The 14281-nt window shown below is 52.7% G+C and overlaps 1 protein-coding gene across 1 annotated transcript in view; it reads right to left on the bottom strand.

Annotated features, from left to right (window-relative positions):
- The window catches only part of LOC102245211 (butyrophilin-like protein 9), an 18392-nt gene extending 5445 nt beyond the window's left edge, over positions 1–12947 (bottom strand). Inside the window, exons 1-4 of the mRNA XM_005864955.2 lie at positions 12818–12947; positions 8563–8694; positions 4428–4781; positions 2536–2817 (exon numbers count right to left, since the gene is read on the bottom strand). Coding sequence (XP_005865017.1) covers positions 2536–2817; positions 4428–4781; positions 8563–8674 — 748 coding nt within the window. The 5' untranslated portion in view covers positions 8675–8694; positions 12818–12947. The remainder of the gene's footprint in view (positions 1–2535; positions 2818–4427; positions 4782–8562; positions 8695–12817) is intronic.
- Between the last annotated feature and the right edge of the window lie 1334 nt (positions 12948–14281).

Raw genomic sequence — 14281 nt, 5'->3', positions numbered from 1 at the left:
GCCAGGGGCGCCACCCAGGCTCTGGGAAGGTGGGTCCCGAGGAGCTGCGGGGCCTTGGACCGGCTCCGCGGGGAGGGAAAGCGCGCAAACTGGGGACGGACCAGCGGGCGCCGGGGAGAATGAACCCGGGAGTCAATGACCCTCCCCCGCCCTGACTGCTCTCGCCCGGCGCCTTCGTGCCAGGGCTTTTGCTGATACAGGAAACCCACTTTGCTTCTTGCCAGCACTTGGCTTCTACATCTCATCGCCTTTGGAAGAATCGATGGCAAAGCCGCGCGGGCGGACGGACAGCCCGCCCTTTCCTCCCCGGGTCCCCTGGGGAGGCCGCTGCGGACAGTTCACAGGTGCAGCACGGAGACTAACCCTTTGGAAACCCGTGTGACAGTTTAACAGAGTGGTTCTGTGTCTGCGGCAGTAATTATAAAAAATTGGTGCTTTCATCTCAGTGGCCTTTTAAAACTTTTTTTCTTCTTTTTATCGTGGTTACATACACATCACATAAATGTACCATCTTAGCCGTTTTTAAGCTTACAGTTCAGTGCAACCACCAGAACTTTTCTTCTTCTTCTTCTTCCCTACAACGTAATTCAGCTGTTTGTGTGTTTCTCCCACTGGAATGTGAACTGAGGACAGGGGTTTGGAGCACATCGTTGGTCCTCAGTAAATACTGTTAGGGATCACATTAGGAACAGTGTCCCCAGTAAGCACTCACTTCCCAGGTCCCCGCCCTCCTACCCAGGGAACCTCTATTCTACTTTCCGTCTTTATGAATTGACTACCTTATGAAAGTGGAATCAGACAACAGGTGTCCCTTTGTGTCTGACATTCCACTTAGCACAATGTGCTCTTTTGTTTGTTTAATTTTTCTAGCCGTGCATTTTTATTATCTGGTACAAAACTATTGGGCCACGCGGATTGGTCCTTCACCTCAGGTTGAGAGCAAAGTCTCAGGGTGTGATGCCACCCTGACCAGCTACCCTTGATCTTGTCCCTGTTCCTTCCCCTCCCACCTCCTCCAATAGCCACACACAGTCCCACCTCAGGACCTTTGCACTTGCTGTTCCCTCTACCTGAACGCCCCCCCTAATAGATATCCATGTGACTCACACCCTTCATGAAGCCCCGTGCGGCTTTGCTATCGATTCTTCCAAAGATGTGATGAGACGTAGAAGCTAAGTGTTTGCAAGAAGCAAACTGGGTTTCTGATATAAACAAAACATCTACACATCTAAAAAAGTAAATAAAAATTCCCTGGTGTAAGAAAAGAGACGTCCCCTTCCCTTTCCCCTTTCTTAGACCATTTTCTTTGGAAAACTTGTAAATCTTTTCTCTAGCCTATTGAGATGTATGCAAATTCTTTTGAAAGCGAAATAAGCCTCCCACCAGCCAGTTTTACACCCGGGAATGTTTCTCTTTGGGAGCTCAAAGCCATCTCTTTGAAATGTAAACATCCAAGAGAAAACCCCTCTATCCTGTGTCCTGGGAGTTTCACGGAGGCACCTGGCTCCAAGCTGTCATAAAGATATGCGATGTTTTAGCTTCCCTTTGGGTAAATACCATCAGCTAACATAACCCTGGCTGGGTGCTCAGTTGGTATCATCCCGATGTGCCAAGGTTGTGGGTTTGAGCCCTGGTCAGGGCACAAACAAGACTCAACCAATGGATGCATAAGTAGGTGGAACAACAAGTAGATTTTTTTTTCTCTCTCTCTCCCTTCTTCCTGCCTTTGCTCTTTCTCTAAAATAGATAAATAAATAAAAAGGACAATTAGCTAACACAGATGGCCACCCCAATTGCCAGCCATATTTAAATGAACTATGTGGACTGTCAAGTCCTCTTACCTGAGGATAAATCATCATTTATAAGGATGAAATCTCTTTCTGTTATTATAACTATTGATTTGGACCCTATATGGATAAACGGCTCATAGATTGGGTTTGTCCTCAAGACTTAAAAACAACTAGAACCATGAACATTAAACCTTTCAGCGGGAGCCTCAGAAAAAGACTTTGATGTTAAATAATGGCCTCACCTTCAACTCATTGCCTAACTGACTTCTTCCCTGATCCACCACTTTTGAGTCCACACACACCCCCCACCCTGTCTTATCACTCTTCCTTGCTTCATTATTCCATACAGCGCCTAATGCCTTCTAATGTACAACGTAATTCACCTGTTTGTGTGTTTCTCCCACTGGAATGTGAACTGAGGACGGGTTTGGAGCACATTGTCGGGCCTCAGTAACTACTGTTAGGGATCACATTAGGAACATTTGCCTCCTGTGAGTAGGGTTTCTGGGTTTTAGCTGATGGCCTTGTAATGTTGGCTCTCTGGGGCCTTCTCTGTTTATGGGTGGGGTTGCCAGTTGCATTCTTAGTAGATTCCTGATATCCAAATTGCTGGCTTTTCAGATGTCAAGGTCAGCTCACCCCAGCCAGGCCCCCATACTATTGTGACCTTGTAGATGGACTTTGGGACAATGGACATGGAGGATGTGATGATTAGGAAGATGAAAGTGAGCCAGCACCCACTGACCTGCTATTTGGACCACAAACTCTTTCTTCTGGAGCAGAACAGGGTTCTGGATGGAGCAGGACACGTTGCTGTGGGCCCCCCCTTGGACGACCACAGATGTCTCCAGACTGAACAGGCCACGGGCGTCCTGGGTGATGGCTTCGAACTCCGGAGGCAGGCACTGTCCCAGGTGGCCTCTCCACTGAGCCTGAGGCTTGGGGTACCAGCCACTGGAGCTGCACCTGAGCTGAATGCCTCCTTTCTTGAAGCCCTCAAGGGAGATGTGAGGGTCTGACCCCATTCCTGGGAGAGGCAGGAGTGGGAAGGATTAGGCTCCTTCCTGGAAGTTGTGGTTAAAGCTTATCATTTTCAGTCACCATAAGGCATCACGAACTATGACTGCTCTGAGCACAACAGGGGCTCATGGCCTCCACCCACGGACTGTCAATGAGGAGTCCGTTGGAACATTTGGAAACATGGAGGAGGCATTTTACTCGAAGGGGCTACTGACATCTAATCTAATAAAAGGGTAATATGCAAATTAACTATCACTCTGTCACAAAGATGGTGGCGCCCACAGCAGCGGGACGCTGGTTTTGTCACCCCAGCAACGAGGCCAGCGTCCCTTGCCCCAGCGGTGGAGGGAGGGAGGGCAGGCAGCACGCCCCCAGCCCAGTGGACACAACGCAGGTCTGGGGGGTGGGTGTGCTCCCGGTGGCCTCCTCACGGCTTGGAGCACGCCCCCATCCCAGTGGACACAAGCTGTCAGTAGGACATCCCCTGAGGGCTCCCAGTCTGTGAGAGGGGGTAAGGCTGGGCTGAGAGACTTCCCCCCAGCGCATGAATTTCATGCACTGGGCCTCTAGTTTAGTCATATTATGCAAGGGACAGTCCCCGAGAATGAAGAATAATCTCTCCCCAGAGTTCAACAGCTTGTCTTCTCTCTCTCCTGAATCCCACCAGGGCTCAAGTGCCTGTGATAAACACACTCATTTATCGCCCCATCCTTGTGGCGCTAGCTTTACGTTTTAAATATGCAAAACGTTAATATGGTTTAAATTCCAATACTGTAAAGATGTATGTCAGGAGAGCCCCAGACCTTTCTCCATTCTTTCCATCCCCTCGCAGCCCCTGCCTTAGGGAACGCATTTCATTCGTTTCTACTTATCCTCCCTGTGTTTTGTCTTGTGCAGTGTTTCTCCTTCTTTCTTACACTAAAGTTGACACATTATAGAACATCTCATGCATCTTGCTTTCCTTTTGTCTGAACAACCTGGAAATCACTCCGCACCAGTTCACAGAGCTGCTGTGTCTCCAGGTGCGCGGTATGGACCACCCCACGTGTGACCGGCCACACTCAGCACCCGTGCTTGCTCATTGAGGTTGCTCCCGCTAATTTGCAATTACAAAGAATGCTACACAGATTAAACTTATCCCTATGCCTTTCTTCTATTTAGCTGCGGGCGGTGTCTCTTCAGGGTAAACTCCTAGAGGTGAGATTGGTGTTCAAAGGTAGGTGCGCAGACCACCCTGCAGTCGCCGAATCCCCAGGCCCTGGCGCTTTGGGACCTTGAACTTTGTCTACATGGTGCAGAGGCTCCTCCCCACAATCCCACCAATTTTAAAGTTTTTGCCAGACTGAGAAGTAAAAAATTGCATGTCAGTGTGGCTTTAATTTGCCTTTCACGATGAGTAAAAGGGATCAATCATCTTTCCATATGTTTACGGGCTATCTGTCTATCTTTTTTTTTTTTTGTGAACAACATTTTGTTGTTCATTTTCTAATTTTTTTAACAGAGCAATTCCCCTGTTCTCCGCGCTTCCCCGTCTACTCTGAAGCCAAGCAGTTACATCCAATGGACCCTTCCCTACGGCCCCCCCGCTGGCGCTCGGCCAGCTCACAGCTCACGCACCTGCTACCTCCAGCTCCCATACAGCTTCCCCGGAGAAGGAGTCGTCGCGGGAGAGGAAGCGGCACCCATAAGAGCCCTGGTCGGCGGGGAGCACGTCCTGGAGCTGCAGGATCACGGCGCCATCCAAGATCTCGTCCTTGATGAGTGTGGTCCTGTTCTGGAACTGCGCCATCTGCCGCCCCGGGAGCTCCCGCCGGTCCTGGTACAGGTGCACCACGTTGGAGGCCTGGCTCCGGAACCAGAGGATCTCCATGTGCTCCGCATCTCGGTAGGGGGACAGGTGGCACGGGAACTCCACCTCTTCCCCGACATTCGCCAGGATGGACTCCCCAGGGCCAATCACCTTGACCTCCTCTAGGATAAGAAGACAGAACAATGGCCAAATACAGCTCTCCTCACAGATAGGCCTTTGTCATATCCCTTTGCAGCTCAGAAATCTGCAGTAAACCATTCGGACGAGGAAGGTGAGACACCCTACAAGACAGCCATCACGTTTCTTGAACAAGTTATTGTCATGAAAGAAAGGAATTGGGCCCTAACCGGTTTGGCTCAGTGGGTAGATCGTCGACCTGCAGACTGAAGGGTCTCGAGTTTGATTCTGGTCAAGGGCACATGCCCTGGTTGCGGGCTTGATCCCCAGTAGGGGGCGTGCAGGAGGCAGGAGGCTGCAGGAGGCAGCCGATCAATGATTCTTTCTCATCACTGATGTTTCTATCTCTCCCTCTCCCTTCTTCTCTGAAATCAATAAAAATATGTTTTTAAAAAAGAAATGAATTGGTAATTTCTGAATAATGGGAATATTTTCTTTTTTTTGTTTTGTCTGATTTTATATTTTTTATAGTGTACATATACACAGCCTCTGTAACAGCAAAGGGTATTAAAAATAATCTATGGGGCCCTAGCTGGTTTGGCACAGTGGATGGAGCGGCAGCCCATGGACTGAAGGGTCCCAGGTTTGATTCCGGTCAAGGACACATGCCAGGTTGCGGGCTTGATCCGCAGTGGGGGGTGTGCAGGAGGCAGCCGATCAACGATTCTCTCTCATTATTGACATTTCTATCTCTCTCTCCCTCGCCCTTCCTCTCTGAAATCAATAAAAAAAATATTTTTAAAATAATAATAATAATCTATGGGGCTCCTTGCCTTTTCTTTTGTTAATCCTCACCTGAGGAGATTATATATATATTTAATCCTCACTCGAGGAAATTTTTTTCCATTGATTTTTTAATATATATATATATATTTTATTGCTTGAAGTATTACAAAGAGTATTACATATGTCTCCTTTCCCCCCTCCCATTGATTTTTAGAGAGAGTGGAAAGGAAAGGGAGAGACAGAAACAATGATCTGAGAGAGACACATCGATTGGTTGCCTCCTGCATGCCCCTGAACAGGGCTGGGAGCCTGCAACCAAGGTACATGCCCTTGACCCTAATTGAACCCGGGGCCCGTCAGTCCGAAGACTGATGCTCAATCCACTGAGCCAAACCGGCTAGGGCCCAAGGATATTTTTTCCATTGACTTTTAGAAAGAGTGGAAGGGAGGGGGAGAGACAGAGAGAGAACATAGGTTGGTTGCCTCCCACACACAGGATTGAGCCTGCAACCAAGGTACGGCCCTTGACCAGAATCAAACTCAGGACCCTTTAGTCCACTGAGCCAAACCAGCTAGGGCACTTTACTTTTTTAAAAATTTTTAACCTAAAAGTCAAATCCTGCCCAGCTGGCATGGCTCAGTGGTCCTGGAGGTCACTGTTTGATTCCTGGTCTGGCCACATGCCTGGGTTGCTGGCTGGATCACAGTGGGGGGGCGTGCAGGAGGCAGCCAGTCAATGATTCTGTCTCCTCATGGGTGTTTCTATCTCTCTCTCCCTCTCTGAAGTTGATAAAAATATATATTTTAAAAAAAGGTCAAATCCTTCCTTGAAGATGTTTATTTGGGGGGTACACTGAACTTTATTGATGGTGCACTACAAAGTAGGGCTCCCTACGCCCCTCCCTTCTTCAGGGGTCTGGGGTGGAAACTGTGGAGGTCAGGAGATTCTCAGTGTGTTGAGGGATTGATCTGGGGCCAGGACTCCCCAGCAGCTGAGGGCCCCCTTCCTCTCGCTGGGGCTGGTGGTCCAGGGGGTTCTTACTCCTCGGAGGCCATGGGGACCATAAGGTGCACCACCCTGTTGCTGTAGCCAAATTCATTGTCAGACCAGGAAACGAGCTTGACAAAGTGGTCACTGAGGGCAATGCCACCACCAGCATCAAAGGTGGAGGAGTGGGTGTCATGTTAAAGTCATAGGAGACCACCTGGTCCTCAGTACAGACCAGGATGCCCTTGAGGGGCCCTCTGACGCCTGCTTCACTCCCTTCTTCATGTCACATATTTGGCAGCTTTCTCCAGGCGGCAGGTCAGATCCCAAATCGACACTGTGGGTGGGACACGGAAGGCCATGCCCGTGAGCTTCCCTTCAGCTCAGGGATGACCGGGCCCACCGCCTCGGCAGCGCCCGTAGAAGCAGGGATGATGTTCTGGGCAGCCCCTCGGCCATCACACCACCGCTTCCCAGAGGGGCCATCAGGGTCTTCTGGGTGGCGGTGACGGCATGGACTGTGGTCATGAGTCCCTCCAGGATGCTGAAGTTGTCATGGACGACCTTGGCCAGAGGGACCAAGCAGTGGGTGGTACAGGAGGCATTGCTGACAATCTCGAGGGAGTTGTCATACTTGTCATGGTTCACACCCATCACAAACATGGGGGCAGCCACAGAAGGGGCAGAGATGATGACCCTCTTGGCTCCGCCCTTCCAGTGAGCCCCGGCCTTCTCCATGGGAGTGAAGACACCAGTGACCCCACAACATCCTCAGCACCAGCATCGCCCCATCTGATGTTGGCGGGATCTCGCTCCTGGAAGACGGAGATGGACTTTCCACTGATGACAAGCTTCGCATTCTCAGCCTTGACTGTGCCTTTGAACTTGAATAGAATCCTACTGGAACATGTACACCATGCAGTTGGGGTCATCGAAGGGGGTCATTGATGGGGACGATGTCCATTTTCCCAGATTTAAAAGCAGCCTGGTGACCAGGTGGCCACAGTTGTTCACTCTGACCTTCACCATTGTGTGTCAGGATTGCCGCTGGCTCTGCGCGGGAAGACAAGGCTGTGTGATGAGCAGGAGGAGCAGAGAGCCCTGCCTTGGAGACTTCTGTTCACCAGGATCTTTCGTTTGATCATCCTCTCTCGCGGCGTGTCCATCTGGTCCCTCCGGTTTCTGCAATTCCCAGGAGAGGTGCTAGTCTTGCTGCCGTTCTTCTGCACGAGCTGTTTCCTGCCTCCCGGCATGCCTCACTCTTCTCTCTGCCTTCTGGGAACCTCCTTTCCTTCCTTCGAAGATCAGCTAAAAGCTACATTCATCCCAAGCTGAACTAAAACCTCATTCCCAGCTCTCCCATCATGGATCCCGCCCCCTCTTCGGTGGGGCATGGTGGTGCCTTCTTTGTTCATTCCACTTGAGATCCCTTGTGGCCACGGGTGAAGCCCCAACACCCTTCCAACTAGCTTCCTTCTCTAGCTCCCCGCCCCCACCCTCCACACCTGATGCCTGGCTCTCCCTGGGTGCACACTCCCTCAGTTTACCCTCCACCTGTCATCTTTCTGCCTAATATGTACCCTGCAAGGCTCTGCTCAGACACGTCCTCCTATCTAGGGCTCTTTTTGGCTTTCTGGAAAAAACCCCCAAATGATTCTCTTAGCTCTGCTCCCAAAACTTGGGTATATTTCTCTTGCACCCTGATCACAAACAGCTGGACAGATGGATTTAAAAGTATTTTCCAACTGGCTCAGCCCAAGCACAGACCAGTAAGAGTTTCTTGGCACTCTCTTGCTCTGCCCCGGCCATGCTTGTGAGCTGTGGGGAGTGTGTAGGAATATGCTGGGTGGCTGGAGAGATGGGGAAAGAGCACTGCGGGTGGGGCTGGCTGGTGTGTGGGGCCGATGGCTCTAACCACTGGGATGGAAATGTTCTTAAATACTAGCACCCGGCATGGCTACAGATCTCAGCCGGGAGCACCTGCAGGAAGGGTAGGTGGGAGCTGATATGCTCACGTCCTGGATGGCTGGGCTGCAGATCGGATACGCTACCTGAGTTTGACTCCCGAGGCTGGAGGAAGAGGAGGAGGTGGATAAGGAAGATGAGACTGCTGGGCTGAGGTACCCGCTGAAACGAGTCCAGGGAAACTGGGGAATTTACCATCTCCTCAGCAGTAGGGTCACCTGCAGAGGGACAAAGAGATGCTGGGGTGACACAGGAGAGCTGGAACCCGGCCCCTCAGGCCCGAGGTCTATCAGTGCCTTAATGATATTTCACCTGGTTCTTAACAACCCCAGTACCTGGCTTCTTCTAAACCAAGCATGTCAAACTCGTGGCCTGCAGGCCACATGCCTCATTTATGTGGCCCGTGTTAGCCTTTGAGTTTGACATGCTTCTTCTAAACCATAGCCGGATGTGAGAGCTGCTTCTAATTTTACCAGGCAGCTCTGTTAATGGCATCACTGGCCTTGCCTGGCCTCACGGAGCCACATGGGGACAGGGCCCAAGGTCCCAGAGGAAGCGGTTCCTGAGGTTCACATTGTTTTAGAGCCAGAAATAGAGCCACATGTTGTACGGGGGCTCAGCTAGTATTTAGTGACTTTCTACAAAGGGAAATCTATAGAAACTCTCACATGCGTTTTCACTCTCCCTGCCCAGCCCTGTTCCCATTTCCCTTGGCCTGGAACATCAGGTCCACAAAACAGATGAACAAACACCGAGTTCTAATCTCTCAGAAATGGGACGCATGCCTGGCAGCTGCTGACCGACTTCAACTGCACCTGGGACACCTCCCTCCGGTCCTAGACCCTCAGGTGTGACCTCCAGGAGGTTAGCCGGTGACTGCCCCGAGTCTATGGCATCTCTGAGGCCACAGTGATGGTGTGGTCCCATCTAGCTACACCAACCCCCACCTGTGGTCCAGGAAACCCACCCCCAGTACAGGCGAGGGCTGTCCCTCTTACTCCTGACACCACCTTGGGACTTGCAGCATGTCCCACAGTCCTATAGCCAGTGAGTGCGGGCAGCCGATGCATCTTGGGAGATACACAATCCTCTCCACATTTGTCCCCTGTTTAGTTGTGGGACTTTAGGCAAATTTTATAACTGGTGGAACCTCAATTTCTTTGCTTGAACAATAGAAGAAACCAATGCCAACTTCCCACAGCTTGGCTGGGAGCTCTAAAGAAAAGTGAGCACCTCCCCCCTCCGCCTCCACCTTCTAAACAGCTGCTCGCCACCCTCCACCTTCCTCCGGAGACGCATCCCCCTCCTTTCACTCCATCATAGCACCCCAAGGGGTGAGGGAGCCCCATGAAGTTTCCACTCTCATCATCCTCAGCCTCCCTTCCCCCCCCTTCTCCCTCCCACGCCGCGGTTTGGTTTCCTTTCACACAGACCTGGGACATGGCACATGCTCCTGTGGTCCTGTGGCCGCAGAGCCCCAACCAACGGTCAGCAATACCACTGGCCGGGTTGAGATGAAAGACTTGAAAACTGCTGGGTTATTCAGCAGGAGAGGGGCCAGAGGAGGCGTGAGGGTGACTTAATGGGAGAGGGGAGACTCCCCAGGGGGCCCCTGAGCTGGAAGGACTGGGTCAATAGAATACCATGGGGGTGGGAGGTGATAGCCTGTGAGGTGAGTGGGCCAGGGGCGAGGGGCCCTGCCCTCCAGGAGCTCACAGGAAGGGGAGGGGGAGACAAGCTGGACCAGTTGGTTTGTGCTTCAGGAGGGGCCTCTGGGGGGGAGGAAGTCGGAGTCCCTTCTGGAGGGTCCTGGCTGTGTTCCAGGCCAGCAGCTACTGCAGTGACTATTCACACAATAGCCAGACAGTCCAGCCTCTCACCCTCTGGGCTGAGGGCAGCAACATGTATGTGTCAGGCCTGGAAACCAGCAGCAAGAATCCCAGAACAGGGGGTGCATTTCCTCTCCTCCCCGTTCTCTTCTCTTTTGGGCCTCGGTCTTTACTTCTGGACTCTTAACTAGAGGCTCAGGAGGGCAAGACCATGAGGTCTATTAGCAGCAGCCAACGCCTCCCAGACAGGAGGGCTCAGGACACCTGACGGATCTGTTTGGACTGGCCGGGCTCTGAGGAGTCAGTCCAGTCTTACGGTAGTTGTGACTTGAGTCCTCTCTGTGGCAGCCATGGCTCATCAGGCCCACAGCTGGGGCGGGTGTGCTTCGCAGGAGGAGCGCATGCCCCGATATTCCGGGGGGCTGGGGCTGTCAGACCCTGAAATTACTGTAGGACTGCAGGTGTCTGTTGTGATGCACCCATGTGATTTCTGTCACCAAGGCTGGAGGAGGCGGTCTCTCTCTCTCTCTCTCTCTCAGAGTAATAAAAAATTAGCACAAATCGAGACCTTAGTATCTTACCAATCACTTACCTACACCAGAGTATTAAGACTATTATTGCCACAGACAAGGAAACGGAGGCACAAGGAGGCCAGCTGACCAGCCTGCGCCAGGGTGGTGGTGGAGAGCGGGTTCAAGCTCTGCGTTTCTCTGAATTCCTCATCAGCAGTGCCACGTGTCAGGACTGGGTGCCCCTTCAGTCTCCTGTCCCCCACCCAGCGTGACCCCTGTAGGGACCTCCCGGCCACAGCACTTGCCCTGATGGCATATCTTGTGCACTGAGTCCCCAGGCGTCAGCCCCCAGACCAATGAGCCAACCAACCAATCACCAGCCAATGAATAGAATTCTAAAAGCCCCCTCAAAACGGAGTCTCCCTTAGAGCGCGTGAGCAGCATCTTCTCGAACAGAAGGCACGTGCCCTGTGGTCTCTTTGCTCCCAACACACAAGGCCGTGCCCCGGAAGCCTTCACTCAGAGGGAGACAGTCTGGCAGTTCCTGAAGGGGCTTCAGAGGGGCTGAATGCCCTGTGCTGCCGAAAGGAGCTTTTAGGGGTAAAATAGGCGGGTTTAGGGAGTTTTAGAACCTAAGAGGGTCCTTGCGGGAGGAAGGCTTGGAGCCCGTAGGTGGGGGCTTGGAGCTGTCAAGAGGCATCCATTCAGACTCCCACAGGGAATAGAGAAATGCCCACACATGGGAGAAGGGGGAAACAGATTTCCACAGCAGACAGAGAATTCTACCGCTGAAGGGGGAGAGAAACAGGGGGAGTGTGAGCTTTGAAGTTGATGTTCTACCAACTGGAAGGCAACATCAAGAAGCAAAGAACTGCAGCCTTTAGAAACCTTAGAAAAAAGGGGCTCAGTGGGGACCCCCTCCCCACGTGGGAGTCTGTACTTGTTTCCAATAAATTTCCACTATTTTCATCTGCCACCTTTTGTCCATGGCTTCATTCTTCAACTGCACCTGGACAAGAGCCTGGGAAAGAAACCACCCTTGCATCCTGCGCAGGGAAATCCCCTGGACTCAGTGCCCTTCTCCCCGCCTGCCGCCTGCAGCTCACCCTCCTGACCTCTGCTTTAGAGGCTCAGTCCTCCTGGAGAGCAAGGACCCTGTGAGGGCGCACTTCCTCCTCAGCTGTGCACACCACAGGGCGTGGATTTCAGGTTCTGGATCGGGTGAGGAGGCTCTGCTGGGGGAAAGGCTTGGATGCGCTGAATATTCGGGGAAGATGGAGGGGCCAGTGGGGAGGGGAAGGACAGACGGGGGGTTTCAGGCGGGAGCTAAGTTTTGCTGGTGGGCACCTTCTCCCTGCTCTCCAGGGAGCCTCAGCGTGTTCCCTCCTGAGGACCCGGGAGGCGGGGGGTGGGGGGAAGGAAGGCTCGGCCACATGGGCACACAAATGCTGCCGCCTTTGCCAGGGGAAGCCCAAGTGCCCTCATTCCTTTCCTCCTCACGCTCCCCCCCCCACCACCCCCTCCAACCCATTCCAGTTTGCTCCTCCTGCTTCTCCAGTTCCTAGAACTCACCCATGGTCTCGAGATTGCAGGTCCCTCAGCTTTGAGTATCTCTTCAAAGGTTATTCTTTGCTTTTGCTACTTTCGTGAGCTTCGCCCTCGTCCCATGCCCAGTGCCCTAAGCTGTAAGCCCGGGAGAGGGTTTGCACCTTGGCCGGCCACAAGCTGCCGGTGGATCGATGCTCACTGGCTCGCTTTGGTTTGATCTCAACAGGCCCACAAGGGAGCTTCTACCCCGTCTCCCAGGCAGATGAACCTCCCCAAGAAGGGACCCTCAGGCGGAGCTGCATCTCCCCGCGGCCACACTCCAAACCCCCTCCCTGCAGCCAGGCCCTGCTGGGAAGATGGGGCCAACCTGTGCTCGCTCAAGAAGCCATCAATTTCTGCTTCCCGGTTCTGAGAGGTGGAGGTGTGGACAGGCTTGGGAGTGAGCCACGTACCTGGCAGGCTGCGGCGGAGGGTCCGAAGTGGCAGACGAGTCCTGGCGATCCCAACTCTGGGGCAAAGAAGATGCTCGTTGTAAAGAGTCTTGGTCCAGTTGAGGGAAAGCTCACGTGTGACAAGTCCCCATCTACCTTCCACCTTAACACACCCGCTGCTTGCCCTGCCCTTTGCTATAAAAGCCAAGAGAGATAGACAAAAGGAGGAAGTCCCTGTCACATCCTGTCTCTGTGAGGCAGATCAAGAATTAAATTTCCATGGAAAGCATTCCAAGGGCTTAAAAAGAGGGCAAAGGTACCTGGGGGTTTTGTAGAGACTGCAGACTGCAGATGCTCAGAGCGGTGGGGCGGGGGGACGCTCAGCTGGCTGACTGGGGCTTGGGGCTCCAGGGAGGCAGGCTGGCCTTGCTAGCGGGCCCCTCCCTCCTCACTATCACAGCAAAAGATACAGACTGGACTGAAACATCACTAACTGAGGGTTAGGAAAGATCTGGTGCCCAACTCTTAATCAGATCTACCCTCCTCTTAGGCCAGGGCGTAGGATAGACTGGGGCCACCGCCGTAAGTAAAGCTGCAGGAGCTGGTCACACACAACTTGGAAATGAAAAGAAGCCTGTCCTGGGAATTGTCTAAAGGAGAGGACCTCAGGAAAGAAGCAGCCATTCATTCACCGTGCGCCCCGCTGTGCCATAGGCCGCTGTACAACTTCGGTGTCAGTGAGAGGAGTGCGGTGAATCAAGGTGCCAGCCACCTGGCTGCAACCACACTGACATCGTCCTCCGGACGGGACAGAGCAGTGGCACATGGCCGTCTAGCACCTGTGGGCCCCACGGCCCCAGGGACTCCCAGAAATGTCTGCTGTTCGGTGGCCTGTGCAGGTGCTAGGCTCTGGGTGACCAGGGCGGGTGGGTGACCTGTTACGTGCAAGCAGCTGGTGCATGCATCGTGGGCTCATGCGTGCACAGAGATGTCCTAGGACACGGGGCTGAGTGGTGAGCGCAGGTGACGGAGGCAGGTCCCCGGGGCTGGGAGACACAGGAGAGCTCAGGGACAGATGAAACTTAAAATGGACACTAACCAAGGAGCAGTGCCAGGGAAGCGGTGAGGGTGCAGGGGAGGCGGTAGCCGCTCGGAGGGGGCACGTGGTTAGCATGTGGCTTGCTGGGGGAGTGTATGGAAATTCCCGAGGAAGGGAAGGCTGGACAAGAACAGATAAGACCAAATCGCGAGGTCTTCTCATGCCACGCAGGGCAGGAGAACGTTGTTCTAGGACAGTGATGGCGAACCTTTTGAGCTCGGCGTGTCAGCATTTTGAAAAACCCTAACTTAACTCTGGTGCCGTGTCACATATAGAAATGTTTTGATCTTTGCAACCATAGTAAAACAAAGACTTATATTTTTGATATTTATTTTATATATTTAAATGCCATTTAACAAAGAAAAACCAACCAAAAAAATGAGTTC

This window comes from Myotis brandtii, unplaced genomic scaffold (genome assembly GCF_000412655.1).
Source record: "Myotis brandtii unplaced genomic scaffold, ASM41265v1 scaffold193, whole genome shotgun sequence".
NCBI lineage: Eukaryota > Metazoa > Chordata > Mammalia > Chiroptera > Vespertilionidae > Myotis > Myotis brandtii.
The sequence above is the reverse complement of the archived record's forward strand: the minus strand, read 5'-3'. Positions and strand labels throughout refer to the sequence as shown.